At 47.8% G+C, this 15,006-nt stretch overlaps 1 protein-coding gene across 12 annotated transcripts in view; it reads left to right on the top strand.

Annotated features, from left to right (window-relative positions):
• The window catches only part of ARL13A (ARF like GTPase 13A), a 44,087-nt gene that overhangs the window by 14,263 nt on the left and 14,818 nt on the right, over positions 1 to 15,006 (top strand). For 8 of the 12 annotated variants that reach the window (XM_075132413.1, XM_075132415.1, XM_048864279.2 and 5 more), the window contains 2 exons: positions 8,988 to 9,082; positions 12,994 to 13,064. In XM_075132413.1, coding sequence (XP_074988514.1) covers positions 8,988 to 9,082; positions 12,994 to 13,064 — 166 coding nt within the window. Of the gene's footprint in view, positions 1 to 5,319; positions 5,422 to 8,987; positions 9,083 to 12,993; positions 13,065 to 14,696; positions 14,947 to 15,006 lie in introns of those variants that run through there. The other 4 variants (XM_048864274.2, XM_075132411.1, XM_048864273.2 and 1 more) reach the window with 4 other exon arrangements.

The raw sequence follows: 15,006 nt of genomic DNA, 5'->3' as shown, positions 1-15,006 counted from the left end.
TAAAATGAGATCAGGGCTTTGATTCAGTTTAGTCCTCTCACCCTCCTGTGCTGGTGCACCTGTGGCGGTCCAGGCAGTCCAAAACAAGCCGTCTGTGCTAGCGAGAGGCCCACTGCTGGGAGAAGTTAAGTAATGGCAGCTGAACTTTGAATTCCATTTGGAAACTGGCTTTTATGGACTTACCTGATCCATCGTGTTAATTGAGGGGAGTCCAATGAACTGCTCAGGGAAAGTGGGAGGTTCTCCCTAGCATTGCTCACTCACCACCCTCCTGGCAGACCCAAGGAGAAGCAGTGAGGGGTTCAAACCTCCCTCTGTCAGAGAGGAGCACTGTGCAGTGGGGCTGTGTGAGGAAGGTCCTGAGGGCTGTCAGAGGGGCCTGGAGGATGCAGGCAAGTGACAATATCCAGCACATTGGCTATACATCCTTGCAGCCAAGTCTGAGCCCTAAGTGATGGGTTATTGCCTTCTCAGAAGGGGAGTTCTCACAGTGGAAGTGCTGACACCACCTAGCCCATGAACTGTAGCGCAGCAGGCTTTCAGCCACAGCCTTATCCCCCCCTCTGGGCTGGAGCAGAGTCAACAAGTGGGGGAGGGCATCACATTTCCCCTGGTTGGTGACTACACTGTCCCTTCTCCAGGAGCTACATGAAAGAAGCAGCAGGAGTTTCTAGTGGATGTTTACTCAACCAAACTGTGTGTGTATATGAGCGCTATTCAGTGGCAACATCCTGTTGAAAACTGCCTGTGTTCCTTATTAACCACCTGCCCACTCACTACATGTACATGATCTAGACTCCTGACCCATTAAACAGGGGCGCACAGCAAGGTGTGTAAGAGGAAGGATGCTGGGGACCCTGCAACACACCCAATGTATAATGAGTTACATACAATTTGCAGATTAGTGGTCAAGGGATAAAGCTGACCATATGTAGCAAGCAAGAAACATGTATCTGTTGAACAGGGGGGTTGTTTACAAAGGAACAATGCCTGTTCTGAGCTTTGATTAATAAGGGACAAGCTGAAATGTATTTCTTTGTTCAGAGGCCAGCTTGCTGAAAAGAGACTGAAGATAGGCCCCCAGCCTTCACCACTAATCCCTATTTAGTCCCATTATCACTTACTTACCTGCCCTGGTGGCCCTCCTGCACAATTTCCTAGAGTCCCTGTTCTGAGTCCCAAGTGTTGTCGTTTCCTCCCCAAAATCTGCCCTTCTCTCTCTAGAGCTGGTGAGTGTGTGTCACTGCCTCATATCTCTGGAAGTTTGTCCCAATTCCTGCAGTGCTTAAGAGAGTTTGTTAGAAATATGGAAACAACAAATCTCTAAACTCTTCAACTCTGGATTTCCACTGTGCTCCGTTAGCTGTGTCTAAGGTTCTTTATGTCCACGTTTTCTGTGCTGAATACAATGTTGGCATTAAACATTAATTAACAATAACTTTTTCTGTGCCTGCTCTGCTTGCCTCACTGATGTCAGACAATTCTACCTGGATCAATACTAGCAGTCTGAAATCTGTTCTCAGACTCTAGCTAGTCCTCTCCTTCTCCTTGCCTGCAGTCTGCTCATTAGTTCCAAAGCCATTCTACAAATTCCTCCCCAGGATCAGCCCTAAGGAAACAATGGAGTGAGGACTCCAATGGATCAGCCCACATGATCACAAACACTGATAATCTCCCAGGGCAGCTGTGACATCTGATCATTTCCTTCCATATCCTGAATGAATTTTACCGAATTAAGTTAAATTATTGAACGCTTATTGAATTATGGTTAATACCTTTAGGGTCCATTTGTATTAAAAATGTGATTAGTGTATGTGTTTTGTATGTAACTTCTCTAGGAGGAGGGGGATGCTAATGTAATTCCTCTGGTTATCAGTCCTTTGAAGTCACCCATGGAAAGATACATGTATACTGGTTCAGAGGTGGAGGGAGTCCAGGGACCAACAGACAAAGCATTTTTGGATAAAGAGCCTGGTTTTAAACTGGTTCTTCCTGATCCAGCAAATGGACAGGACCCCTGGTCCACAGAGGGCCTCAATATTTAGTGAAGTGATGGAAAGATTGGACCTACTGAGACCCCAAAAGACTGTGATTGTTCTGAGCTGAAGCGGAACTTGAAACTACAAGGATACTCTTTCAGTGGGGTGCTCCTGCCAGAGCCCCTGTTTGGGTTGGGGTGATCTCTGGTAAGCTTATTAACTGGTGTGCAGGTTCTTTTTCTGTTTTGGGTATGTTTTCTCTGTCGTGCTTTTTACCTTCAGAGAATAAAAGAGGCTTGCACAGGAAGTGTTGTGTGGTAGGTAGCTATAACTGTGGGCACTGTGTTAAGTGTTTTGGAAGAGAAAGCAAGCACATCTGCTCAGATTGTCTTTTGCTGGGCTAACACAGTGAAGGCAGGAAACTCTGCAGCCTGGAAATACCAAGGTCAGAAAGGAGAGAGATTTGGGTCTCCACCCCAGAGAGGTGACGGCTGGGGAGCTGGAAGCCTGACAGAGGGTGTCATTGCTAGAGCACTGGGGGGAAATACTGGTGCAGTTGCCCTGAACTGTGATGTATTTTCCCTTTCCCCTGGTTCTGTTGGCCTATTTCTCATTTTAACCATCTGGTTTAGTAAGTAAACCCCCTTAAGGCAGGGATCTTGCCTGGTTAGCGTCATGCACTGTGATAAGATCTTTGGATGAAAAGCAAAAACCCTAAGTGTTAAGAATTATTGGGCTATATCCTCAGCTGGAGTAAATCAGTGTTGCTCCATGGATTTCACTGGGGCTATGCTGATTACACCAGCTACAGATCTGGCCAATTGCTATTAATTTACCAATATCAAAGCAGCTTGAAAACCATCAAAGTATTTATAAGAGGCCAGAAGATAAAAGAACTGGCAGGTGCCACAGGATGGGTTGCCCCCTGGAAATCAAAATTTGCATGCCATGGGGTACACGATGCACGCTCCTCACCATCCATGCCCTCCACCTCTGCTGAACTCAGCAGCTCAAAATAGCATTGCTGTCTTTAAACCGCTTATGTGTATCATTCTGATCCCTTCCCCGCTCTCTACAAGATGATCCTTCTTCTATCCATCTGGTTTTTGGCAGATCTCTATCATTTACATCCCCCTAACCCTACACGTTCAGTGGCCCCTCTTTGGTCCCAGCAACATCCTCCCTAACACAAAATGGCACCAGGAATACTCACGATATTCCAAATGACAGTGGGGTCTTCGGTACTCCCCATCGCCTCTAGACTCCCATAGCCCTGTATATCATGCAGTCCGTCACATCTTGGGCTGAATGGCCTTCACGTGATTTCTAATTAATATTGCCCCTCTCTCCCCAGTGCCCCTTCATGTCTCCTGCTCTGTGTTCTGCTTGATTCTATTTGTCCGCTTCCATACGCTGCACTGTAAGAGCCATGTGTCCAGCCCACAGATTAATCTGTCCAAATCCCTTTCAGTTTGCTCATGCTGTCCTCTCCCTTTGCTGCATCCTCATCCCTGGTGCCCTCCCTCCTGTCAAACAATTGAGCTACTGGGAAAATTGCAGCTTGGAGCCTTCTCTAGTCCTTTGTCTGTAGAGGGAATAATAGTTTTAGGGGCAGGAAGCAGGGCTGTGTGGCAAAAGGAAACCTGCTGGGGAGAGATAAGAGGCTGGGAGTTAGAACAAGCAGCCCCTCCTGTTTATCACACCTGCCAGCTCCATCACACTGTGCTTCCTATTCCTAGAAAACAGCTTTCAACACACATCCTCCTGTGCTTTTAAATGCATTGTGAACAAGTCTGGTGCACAGGTGTGCAGTATCCCATGGAGCCTGAAGATATGGTTACCCTCCATCTATGCAGTTAGTAATGTAGTCCAAGGATTGTAGCCAATTTAATGGGCTGATTGCCCCTAAACAGCCCTTTCCCTTCTCAGCACTTTCTTCCCACTTCCTGTGTCAGGTTTGCAGATCTGGATTCCCATCAGTGTTCCCTGGTTTCCTTCTGAAATGAGGGAACATCAGCTTCTCTTGCTGACCCTGCTGCACCTAGCTGGGTAGTAAATTGCTTTAATCATTTCAAAAAGCATCCAGTGGAAAGTGCCAGATCAGCGGTGGTACAGCCGGAGTTAGTCCATTTATCCACAGAACACATGCAGGAAAAGTAACGGCTGCATAAGCCTTCCCGCACTGCACAGCCAAAGGGTCTCAGACATAGTTCAGGCTCCATGGCCATTCAATAGCTGGCCTCTGGTTGGGCACCAGATGAGGTTGCCAACTCGTGCCACCTATGATGGTGGTGTGACCCCTACACGCACCCAGTAAGAACTGCACTCCTACCTGCCAGGTTCATTTTACACAGGCCACTGAACAACAGCAGCCAGATGGTAACAACTTTGGGCATTTCAAGTTTAGGCTGCTTATGACCTAGTTATCGCTCACCTGCACCATCCAGCCTCATTCCCCCATCTGATTCCATCTAAGTAGCCATTTCTTCTTTGCCGCGGTGAGTTGAACAGTTTCTCTCCAAGGTTTTCTACTTACTGACCTGCATGTTCTAATCATGTGATCAGCCTCACCCTATTCTCTGGGTGACACACTTTCGCTGGCTGCTTTCAGAACATGCTGTAAGGCCATGTGTTTTTGGGTAGACTGGGTTCTACCATACAGCCTTTGCTGTATTTTGGGCTCCCTTCACTGATTAATATATAACCCATTTTCCTTAATTTTTTGATATCACTTGGGAACTGTTTCCTTGCATTTGCCTGTGGGCTCCTGGGTTTTCCCCTGTCCTGGGTCCTTTGCTTCTGGCTGGTGGTCTATTCGAACTGGTAGATCTGAGTTGAGTAATATGTCTGACTTTATCATACAGTGTTCAGATGTTGCCCAGTAGGTGCCTTATAAAGGTATTAAATAAAAGCAAATACTAGTGGATTCACAAGAGTCAGTTATAACTTATGTTTAAAAAGTGGGGGAGCAGCAAAGGCATCTCTCCCCAAGAAAGGATGCCACATGAGCAGTGAATGGCTGTTGCTCTTTGCAGGTGCTACAGGGTATGAACAGTAATTGGGAGATTAGGCCAATGAGTGATGTGTGGGGTGATCTGTTACAGCAGATATTATCTTTGTTGGAAAACTGTGGTGGCCAATCCGAGTGCTCCATTTCTCCAAGCCATTTAAAAACAGAGATGGACCTTATTGTTGCTTTATTCAGTGGTCATACACATGGCCTTGTGGATAAAGCAACTCTCCCTCCAGCCTTGTAAAATGCAATGGGAGATGCAAAGCCTTCAGAACTACATTTCCCATAATGCACAGACAGCCCGGTCTGAACCCATCCTGAGATTAAGAAGGCTACACGTAGTGACTAGTTTAAATCCAGATTAGATTTAGTTGAATGCTGCAGGAAGGAGGAGAGTGTGACCAGCAGCCGGACAGCAGAGGCTAACTGGTGAGAGACTCTGACGTGCACTCCTTTAACATGAGATGGTCTTGTCTCCTGGCTGGAATTGGGGCTCAATTCTGAGGAATTCTTAGCTCAGGAATATTACATGGATTCTCAGGGTGCTGCTGGGAGGGGTGTTTTTTCTCTTCAGGCCTGGGTGGCTGTGCTGGGAGTTTGTAGTCATTCTTTGGGCATTGAAAGAAAGTTCAGGGAAAGATGGTGGCATTTGACTTCAGAAGTCTGGCTGAGGCAGAAGCCAGGGATGGTTCTACCATACAAGAACAGGCAGTTGTTTAGGGAAGCATTGTGTTAGAGGTAGAAGTATTGTGACTGAGGGGTTGTTGGGGAATGGTTACACCTGTCTGTCCTCAAAAATCCCTAGATCCATCGCTTGAGGGAAGGGGGAAAAGTCAGCTATTATTTTTCCCCCCCAAAACAAGGTTCCTTTGTCTTTCTCTGCATCCTAATAGGGACCCAGGAGCAGATTTCAATGTCCTTACACCAAGTAGTACCGTTCTCCCTGAATATACCTAGTAATCTTGGTGGAGTGAGGTGTACTCGGCGTGTCTGAGGGTGCTAGAATCTGGTGGCTGAGGCTTCTTATCAGCAGGTCACTGAGAACTCCGTTCGGTGATGGGAATTACTATGCGTCACAGGGAGTGGGGTTGGGGGGGCGTGGCTTTGCTTCACTTGTGCTGCTTGCCATCTCAATGAGGAATGTCTGATCAGCTGCTCTTTGTTAGGAAAGAAAAATAATGACACACAAAGCTGCTGTTTGTTAGGAAAGAAAAATAATGACACACAAAGCTGCAGTGGAGTTGTTGTTACTGTTACTATTATAGTAACTATTTAATATAATAGAAATTATAGTTAATATCATTATTAAGAAATGTCTGTATTATTTGTATTGTGAAAGCACCTAGAAACCCGACTCATTGGGCAGGACCCTATTGTGCTAGGCACTGTACAAAGAGACTTGCAGCTAGTTCTGGTTATCTGGTTATTCTGTGCTCACAGGACATCAGTATCTGGTTATTCTGTGTTCACAGGACATCTTACTTAAAATTCTGCAATAGAGCAGGAGTTTAATTTTGACTTTCTTAGATGTTACCCTTCCCTCTTGCCCTTTCCTCTCCCCATTCTCCAGACTTCCCTGCTTCTCCCAGCATCCGGTCAGGTCAGCTCTTAAACTGGTGGAAATCAGTGATTGACTTTGGTGTGGTTATGCTGATTAACATCAGCTGAGAATCTGGCCCTGTGCTTAGAGGGCAGAATGGTAAGGACAGCAGGAGAGGATAGCATCATAGCCCTGGTCTACACTACGAGTTTAGGTCAAATTTAGCAGCGATAGATGGATTTAACCCTGCACCCATCCACATAACAAAGCCATTTTTATCAACTTAATGGGCTCTTAAAATCGATTTCTCTACTCCTCCCCGACTAGGGGATTAGTGCTGAAATTGACATCTCCAGGTCAAATTTGGGTTCACGTGGACACAATTCAACGGTATTGGCCTCCAGGAGCTATCCCACAGTGCTCCATTGTGACCGCTCTGGACAGCAGATGCACTGGCCAGGTAGACAGGAAAAGCCCTGCGAACTTTTGAATTTCATTTCCTGTTTGGCCAGTGTGGCGAGCTCATCAGCAGTGGTGACCATGGAGTCCCAGAATCACAAAAGAGCTCCAGCATGGACCGAACGGGAGGTATGGGATCTGATCGCTGTATGGGGAGACGAATTTGTGCTATCAGAACTCTGTTCCAAAAGACGAAATGCCAAAATATTTGAAAAAATCTCCAAGGGCATGAAGGACAGAGGCTATCACAGGGACCTGCAGCAGTGCCACATGAAACTTAAGTAGCTCAGGCAAGCCTACCAAAAAACCCAAAAGGCAAACACCCGCTCAGGGTCAGAGCCCCAGACATGCCGCTTTTATGATGAGCTGCATGCAATTCTAGGGGGTGCCCCTACAGTTGCCCCACCCCTGTACGTGGACTCCTGCAAGGGGGGAGTCTCATGCAACAGGGATGAGGATTTTGGGGACTAGGAAGATAGTGCGCACCCAGGCTAGCGGAGAAACCGTTCTCCCCGACAGCCAGGAACTGTTTATCACCCTGGAGCCAATACCCTCCCAACCTGGGCTCCCAGACCTTGAAGGTGGAGAAGGCAGCTTTGGTGAGGGTACCTTTGTAAATATAATACACGGTTTAAAAGCAAGTCTGTTTAATGATTAATTTACCCTGAAGACTTGGGATGCATTCGCGTCCAGTACAGCTACTGGAAAAGTCTGTTAACGTGTGTGGGGATGGGGCGGAAATCCTCCAGGGACATCTCAATGAAGCTGTCCTGGAGGTACTCCCAAAGTCTTTGCAAAAGGTTTCTGGGGAGGGCAGCCTTATTGCGTCCTCCATGGTAGGACACTTTACCACAGCAGGCCAGTAGCATGTAGTCTGGAATCTTTGCATAAGAAAGCATGGCAGCATGTGGTCCAGGTGTTTGCTGGCATTCAAGCAACATCCATTCTTTCTCTCTCTATGTTATCCTCAGGAGAGTGATATCATTCATAGATTCATAGATATTAAGGGACCATTATGATCCTCTAGTCTGATGTCCTGCACAATACAGGCCACTGAATCTCACCCACCTACTCCTGCAATAAATCTCTCACCTATGTCTGAGCTATTGAAGTCCTCAGATCATGGTTTAAAGACTTCAAGGTGCAGAGAATTCTCCAGAAAGTGACGTGTGCCCCACGCTGAAGAGGAAGGCGCTTAGTGCATAGTGTGGGGACACACGCAATCAACTGTATAAAATCACTGTCTAAAAAATCGACTACTATAAATTCAACCTAATTTCATAGTGTAGACATACCCTAAGAAAAACCCAGTCACAGATTTCCATTAACTGAAGAATTGGCTTAGAATATTGACTATCCTGTCTTCTCAGTGGACACCCAGTGTGTAGTGGCTGGCTATAGACAAACTGCTGGTGGTTCAGTTCAGAGAAACATCCCAAAGTTTGGAGGCTGCTCTGAACCACTTGGGCCTGCAAAACCAGGCCAATTATTTATTACTTTTACATTGCAGTAGCACCTAGGCAGTCCACTCAAGTACCAGGAGCTGTACAACCGCACAACACAAAGATGATCCCTTCCTGAAAGAGCTTACAGACTATTTCTTGCGGCATTTTGACCCTTTTACACATGGCTGGAAACAGGAGATTTTAGGGAGAGTGAGGCTAACACGACTCTGCTACCCCACACGTGAAAAGGGGAATTTCAGGCCAGCATGACTCTTCCCAGAAGAGAGGGGGAGCCCAGGCCTGTTTGTGTGCAGGAGACGGAAGGTTCTAGGGATCCTGAGAAATCCCAATAAAGCCTTATCTACAGCCCAATGGGTGGTCATTCTGGATAGATGAGCATTGCTATAGCTGGGAGGATGAAGCACAGCACAGTAGAACTGGAGTCTCTGGTGGTTCCGTCCTTGTATCAGTGACGACTCCTCCCTTGGTTGCTGTGCTGGCTGGCACAGCAGTAAGGGGGGCTCGCTGTTCACTTTCTCTGGTATTCCTAGGTACAGAGGCGAGAGGCTCTCCTCTCTCTACAGAGTATGTTCCAGCTCCTCTCCCACTGCTGGTCATGGCTGCAGGCAATACAGGAACCAATCAGGTAATCCCCCAGGACCCAGTTGCCTCATGACATTTTGCATGTTAACTACCAACAGCTTTGCATTAGAAATGAATCAGTGACTTCTCTGGATGGGGCGGGTGGGAAGTCTGATCCTTTGCTTTGTCTGGGACAGGGATCTGTATCGTGTCATGCACTCTGAGGAACTTTGTCCTGATGCTGGCCCTTTGTGTGATTGTTTAATAAACTCTTTTGGATGCCTGGTACCTGGGAGAGAGCCCCATTTCTCCAGCCCATAGGACTGTCCGTATTGTCAGAGAGGGAGCATGCTGCATTGTTGTGTTTCCAAGCTCTTTGCTTTAACCATCAAAATAGTGTTAATGTTAAAATATGTTAAAATCTATAAAGAAAATGTTATTAAATTGAAAACCAGATGGGAAAAGATTTAAAGGTCCTATCTCACTCCTGAGCTGGACTGGCATGTTCCCTATGGCATGCATGCAGAGGACAGAAATTCCATTTCACAAAAGATTTCAAAATCTGGCGTTGTTTCAAATAGATACAAACCTGAAAATTTTAAAATTCTCCATAGAAGAAAATTCTGAAGAATTTTCATTCCGGGTTGGTTGACCTGTTTCATTTCATCCAAATCCAAAATGTTTCAATTTTGACTTTATTTTATAATATAAAATAAAAAAAATTCTAAACAAAGTAATTTAAAAATGTAAAATCAAAGTGTTTAGTTTGGAAAATAAGAGAAAGGGATGTTTTGTCTTTGTTGGAACATTTTTTGTTTCCTCTCTGAAATGAAATTTTGGTGAACAGGACATGATTTCGTGAAGCGTTTCGATTTAGATGGAAAATGGTTCTGTTGAAGTTTTTCTGACTAGTCTATTGTCCAGTGTTTTGTTTAGTTTTAGGCTAAAATGACCAAGCAATAAGGTTTTCACCATTTACACTGGGGACTAGCACCCCATAAGAAATAGACCTCAGTGCTGGCATATGTTCTCTGCTATTCAGCCTTTGCTCAATTTCATCCCATTACTTTTAATGAGAGCTGAATTCTGCATTTTGTGATAGTATTAGAAATTCTGGGATTCTTGCTTTTAAAAAAAAATTCATGCGATGATGTGCCACCAGTATTTTAATTCAGGGGTCCCACAAGTGTCCCTTTAGCCTGCGATGAACCCTGTATCCCCAGCCCCAGGAATACAATTCATTGTTTTTCCCATGTAAACAAAATCCGTCTCCTCGCCATGGAAGGAGAAAGCTCCACTGGACCAACAAACTGGTTTGAAGCTGCACTTTGCTAGAGATGTCTACACTGCTACAGCAGGGGTCACCAGGTAGCACGGTTACACATAGTCTTACACCTTTTTTTTTCTTAGCATGTGAGTAAATGTTCAGCCTCTGAAGAGATGTCAGTTAGTTTTGTTGTTGCAGGTTCTTTAGGGGAGCTGTGGAGGCAGCAGGAGGCTTTGCCCTCTACCCTCATGTAACTAGGCAATTGTTGAGGCAGAGTTGCTCCCTGGGAACTAGGAATTGGGTAGTGGGCTGAGATTGCTGAAAGAAGGGATTGCCTGCATGCTGTTCATGAGCCCTTCTGTTCCAGGGCTGTCATATAGGTGTAAATAAAACCAGTTACACATAAAATATACTCAAACTCAACATCACTGCTTTCTCCTCCATGGGGAAGCCTATGTACAAGGCCCCAGACATGCTACTGCTCAGCAGAGGGACAATTCTTTGGGCCGGATTCTCCTTTGTCTTACACCTTATCTAGTTATTTACACTTGTGCAAAGTGGATGTAAAATGCTCCCAAATCAGAATGTTTCCCTCTCACACATCAGCAGGAACAGTTTCTATGCAGCCTTGCAGAGGTGCAGATGCCAGCAGAAGATGCAGGGTCAGGAGAAGAAGGCCTTTGTCCCTAATACAATAATTGAATGGGGAGGGCTGGGGACTCCTTCCCGTAGGACTGTTTTTGAAAATATCTGTCATTTGGCACTATCTAGTGGGTCAGTAAGGAAAACACTGAGCTCCTCAACAGGATCTTTGAGCCCCAAGGATAAGTAATCTCTGTCGGGGGGATTAGCAGTGTCAAGTGAAGGGGTGAGCTTGAGCAGAGGCAGGAGAATCGCCCAAACCTCCTTCAGAATTAGTGGCAGAACTAAAACAGGGAGTCCCTTTGAGTCCCCTCCAGGTCATTGCTTGTTCATCATAGATCTTGGGAAATTTCTTGTCTGTTGGGACAATGGGTAAAGAAGAATAAAGCTCCCCAGCTTAGGCGGCTGTTGGCTCAGGTCTCAGCATCACGGGGCAAGGTGGCATTGATGCATCTTGGGGTTACAGCACAAGAGGAGAAGTGGATCTGACAGGCATTCCTGTGCCTAGGGTGCTGTGCGTGATGTATGTGTGGGGACAGAACTTTGTCAGGGCACAGCCCTGGCGGTCCTTACCCCCATTCCTATAAATACCATTGTTTCAACTCTCTCAGGATGGATGGAGACTCTGCACTGATGTAAGGGGAGGGTCCAGGAGAGAGGGGCTCTGTCACAGGGATTGGCCCTTTCAGGGGAGTCAGGGACCAGGTACCTGTGACAGGTCTGTAAGTGAGAACAAGCCAACCCAGACCCCTTGGCAGTAATTACATTCCTAGGTGGCTGATTGGCAGCTGATTAGAAACCACCTCAGCTGAGCTCTGGTAACCCTTTATCTGGCTCATTAGCTAGAGACAGGAACTTCCAGCAGAGTGCGGGCAGGCCTGGCAGGTGTGTGCCAAGGAACAGGGAACTCCCAGGCAGTGGCAGGAAGCCTTAGGCTGTCATGAGTCCCCAGAGGAGAGCTGCAGGAGGCAAACCCCTGGCTCTGGGAAAGGATTCTGTCCAGGTAGTGGCAAGAGGCCTTGCTCCAGGGAAGGAACCCAAGCCAAGAGAACCCTGCTGAAGGGGACAATCCTGGGCTGGCCCCTAGGGAATGGACTAGGGCAGGGGTGGGCAAACTTTTTGGCCCAGGGGCCACATTGGGGAATAGAAATTGTATGGCGGGCCATGAATGCTCACAAAATTGGTGTTGGGGTGCGGGAGAGGGTGCAGGCTCTGGGGTGGGGCTGGGGATGAGGAGTTTGGGGTGTAGGAGGGTGCTCTGGGCTGGGAGCAAGGGGTTCGGAGGGTGGGAGGGGGATCAGAGCTGGGGCAGGGGTGTGGGAAGGGGTGCAGGTTCCAGCTGGAGGTGTGTGCTCTGTGGTGGGACTGGGGATGAAAGGTTTGGGGCGCAGGAGGGTGCTCCAGGTTGGGATTGAGGGACTTGGAGAGCGGGAAGGGGATCAGGGCAGGGGGTTGGGGCGTGGGGAGAGGCTCAGGGGGTGCAGGCTCTGAGCGGCGCTTATCTCAAGCGACTCCCGGAAGCAGTGGCATGTCCCTTCTCTGGGTCCTATGTGGAGGCGCGGCCAGGCGGCTCTACACGCTGCTCCATCCTCAGGCATCCCCCTGCAGCTCCCATTGGAGTGCATAGGAACTGGAGCGGGGCCATGCCGTGGCTTCTGGGAGCCGCGTGATACAGCCCCCAACCCTGCACCCGCGCCAAAGCGCCGGAGAAGGGCCAACCCACGTGGTGCAGCCCTGACCCAGCACCCCAGCTGGAGCACCAAAGCAGGGCTGAGCTGCTGGTCCAGTCCACCCCTTGACTAAGGGTATCTTTTCTATGTTACTCTCTTACCCTGCCCTTGTCCTCAGTTATCCACTCTATGTCCACAAAGGGCCGGCTTCCTCCCTGCTCTAACCCCATGAATTCAGTGGAGTTATACCAGGGAGAACTAGACCCAATGAGCCCTTAGGATAATTGCTCACAAGATGGCTGTGATGACCATTTCAAGTCAGAGACCACAGTCCCGTTGCTTGGAGGGGAGAATATCTCCTCGGTGCAGGCTAACTTTGTTTTTCTTCCTCATCAGGAAAGTGACCCTCCTTGTCATTGGCCTGGACAATACAGGGAAAACCTCCCTCATAATGGAGATACAGAGAGGTGAGGAGCCAGCTGTCTCCAGTTACTGCTGGAGTCTGGGGATATGTCTATGCTGCTGTCAGAGGCGAGAGCGGATGTGTTGACGTATCCGAGCTAGCTTTGATCTAGCTAGCTCCAATAACACCCAGCACTGAAGCCACGAGCAGCAGCGTGGACTAGCAACTTGTGTACATAACCAGGGTCTCGGGCAGGGCTGCACAGCCCGGGCTGCTACTTGCAGTACCTCAGCTTTGCTGCTGTGTCTACCTGTGCTGCAGTCACACCCTGAGTCTCAGCTGAGCTGACATGATGCCAGAGGCAAAGAGTTTATTGTTCTTTGCAAATAACTTCAAATCTCCCCATCGCTGAGGGGATAAATCTTTCCGTGCTTCCAATTATTCCCCTCCATCCTCTGCAGGAGGCAGCATTGTAATAATCCCGTGAGGTCAAAATTGGATCATAATTGTGTCTTTATGCTCTGGTAGGTGGGTTTGACTTTCTCATGTCTATTTGGTAACTTTATGTAGCTGACATTGTTTGTCCGAGTCCAGCGTAGGGGATGTAGACTTGGACAGTCTATATCACTCACTTTCTGTGGGACTTGAGGACCAAGCCACTGCTGAGCATCAGAGATCTGAATTCACTGCATCAGGCTGTTACACAGGATGCAGGTATACAGCGTGATGCATCTAGATTTGCAGAGTGTCTGGAATACAATGGCCCCTTCTGCAGAACTGGGATTTAGACAGCCAGGTGCAACAGAAATGTAGTACTGGGTAGCCACTCAGGTTAAACCTAGGGGATAAGATCGCCAGTGGGAAATATGGCTGGGATATCGACAGGCCTCAATCCCTGGGATTCCTGGCAAGCCATTTGGCTACTCTAAAACAATCAACAGAGTCATGATTGCTTTAAGAAATATACTGCTAGGATTAACCTAACCTGCCACTGCACAATAGGAAACAGGGTGGGGCTATTCCCCTCTCCCCTCACGCCAAACCTGCCAGGATTTAGGATAGATCTATGAACAGGGGTGTCACAGAGCAAGGAGTTTGTGCTGCAGTGGCCTAAAGTCATGATGCTGACCAAGACCCACTTAATCACCTACTTTAAGACAGGAATTGGATCTGAAACAGCCACAGCCTACAGTGAACACAGTCCTAGGATTAACCTACCTACGGTATTTATCTGGCCCGCATCACTGTGCTATCTGAGCACGTTCCAATCTGTAATGCAGTTACCCTCTCAGTACTCCTGGGAGGTAGGGCCATCCTATTATCCCCATTTTACTGGTGGGGAATGGAGGCAGAGAGGGACTAAATGACTCACCTGGGTCACACTAGCCATCTGTGGCAGAGTAAGGAATTGGACCTGGGTCTCCTGAGTCCCAGGCTAGCACCCTAACCACTGGACCACTCTGCTAGCTAAGGTCCTGCAATAACCCCCTGGAGCTGTCCATAGGGAATGTAATCCTGGTGTTTCCCAGAATTGCCAATGTGTCCCCTTAAATGAGAACAGGAATGTAGCTGAAGGGGGTTAATGCTAATACAGGGGATCCCTGCTATAAACCATAGCTGGGAACAAGGAATAATAACGTTCAGTGTTTGTCTGGGGGCTGCGTGTGTGTTACTGTGGGTGCTGTTCTCTCTGCAGTGCTCTCGTGTGAGGTGCTCCCCACAACAAAGCCTAACCAAACTGAACTCAGAGTGGACCGGTTTGAAGTCTCCCTTGTCGACCTGTCCGGGGGGCAGAGGTTGCGGGGCATATGGCGTAATCACTACGGTGACACTCACGGGATTATCTTTGTTCTGGACTCCAGCGATGTGCTGCGGATGGAAGAGGCCAGGAGGACCTTGGGCCGTGTTCTGGCTCACCCTAGGATTTCAGGGAAGCCCCTGTTACTGTAAGGCTGCCTTTCCCTTGCATTGAAGTGTTCCTTGGCCATTCCAGTAAATGGGGTTGC

The sequence above is a fragment of the Caretta caretta genome, chromosome 9 (genome assembly GCF_965140235.1).
Source record: "Caretta caretta isolate rCarCar2 chromosome 9, rCarCar1.hap1, whole genome shotgun sequence".
NCBI lineage: Eukaryota > Metazoa > Chordata > Testudines > Cheloniidae > Caretta > Caretta caretta.
Note: the sequence above shows the minus strand (reverse complement) of the source record. Positions and strands in the feature narration are given on the sequence as shown.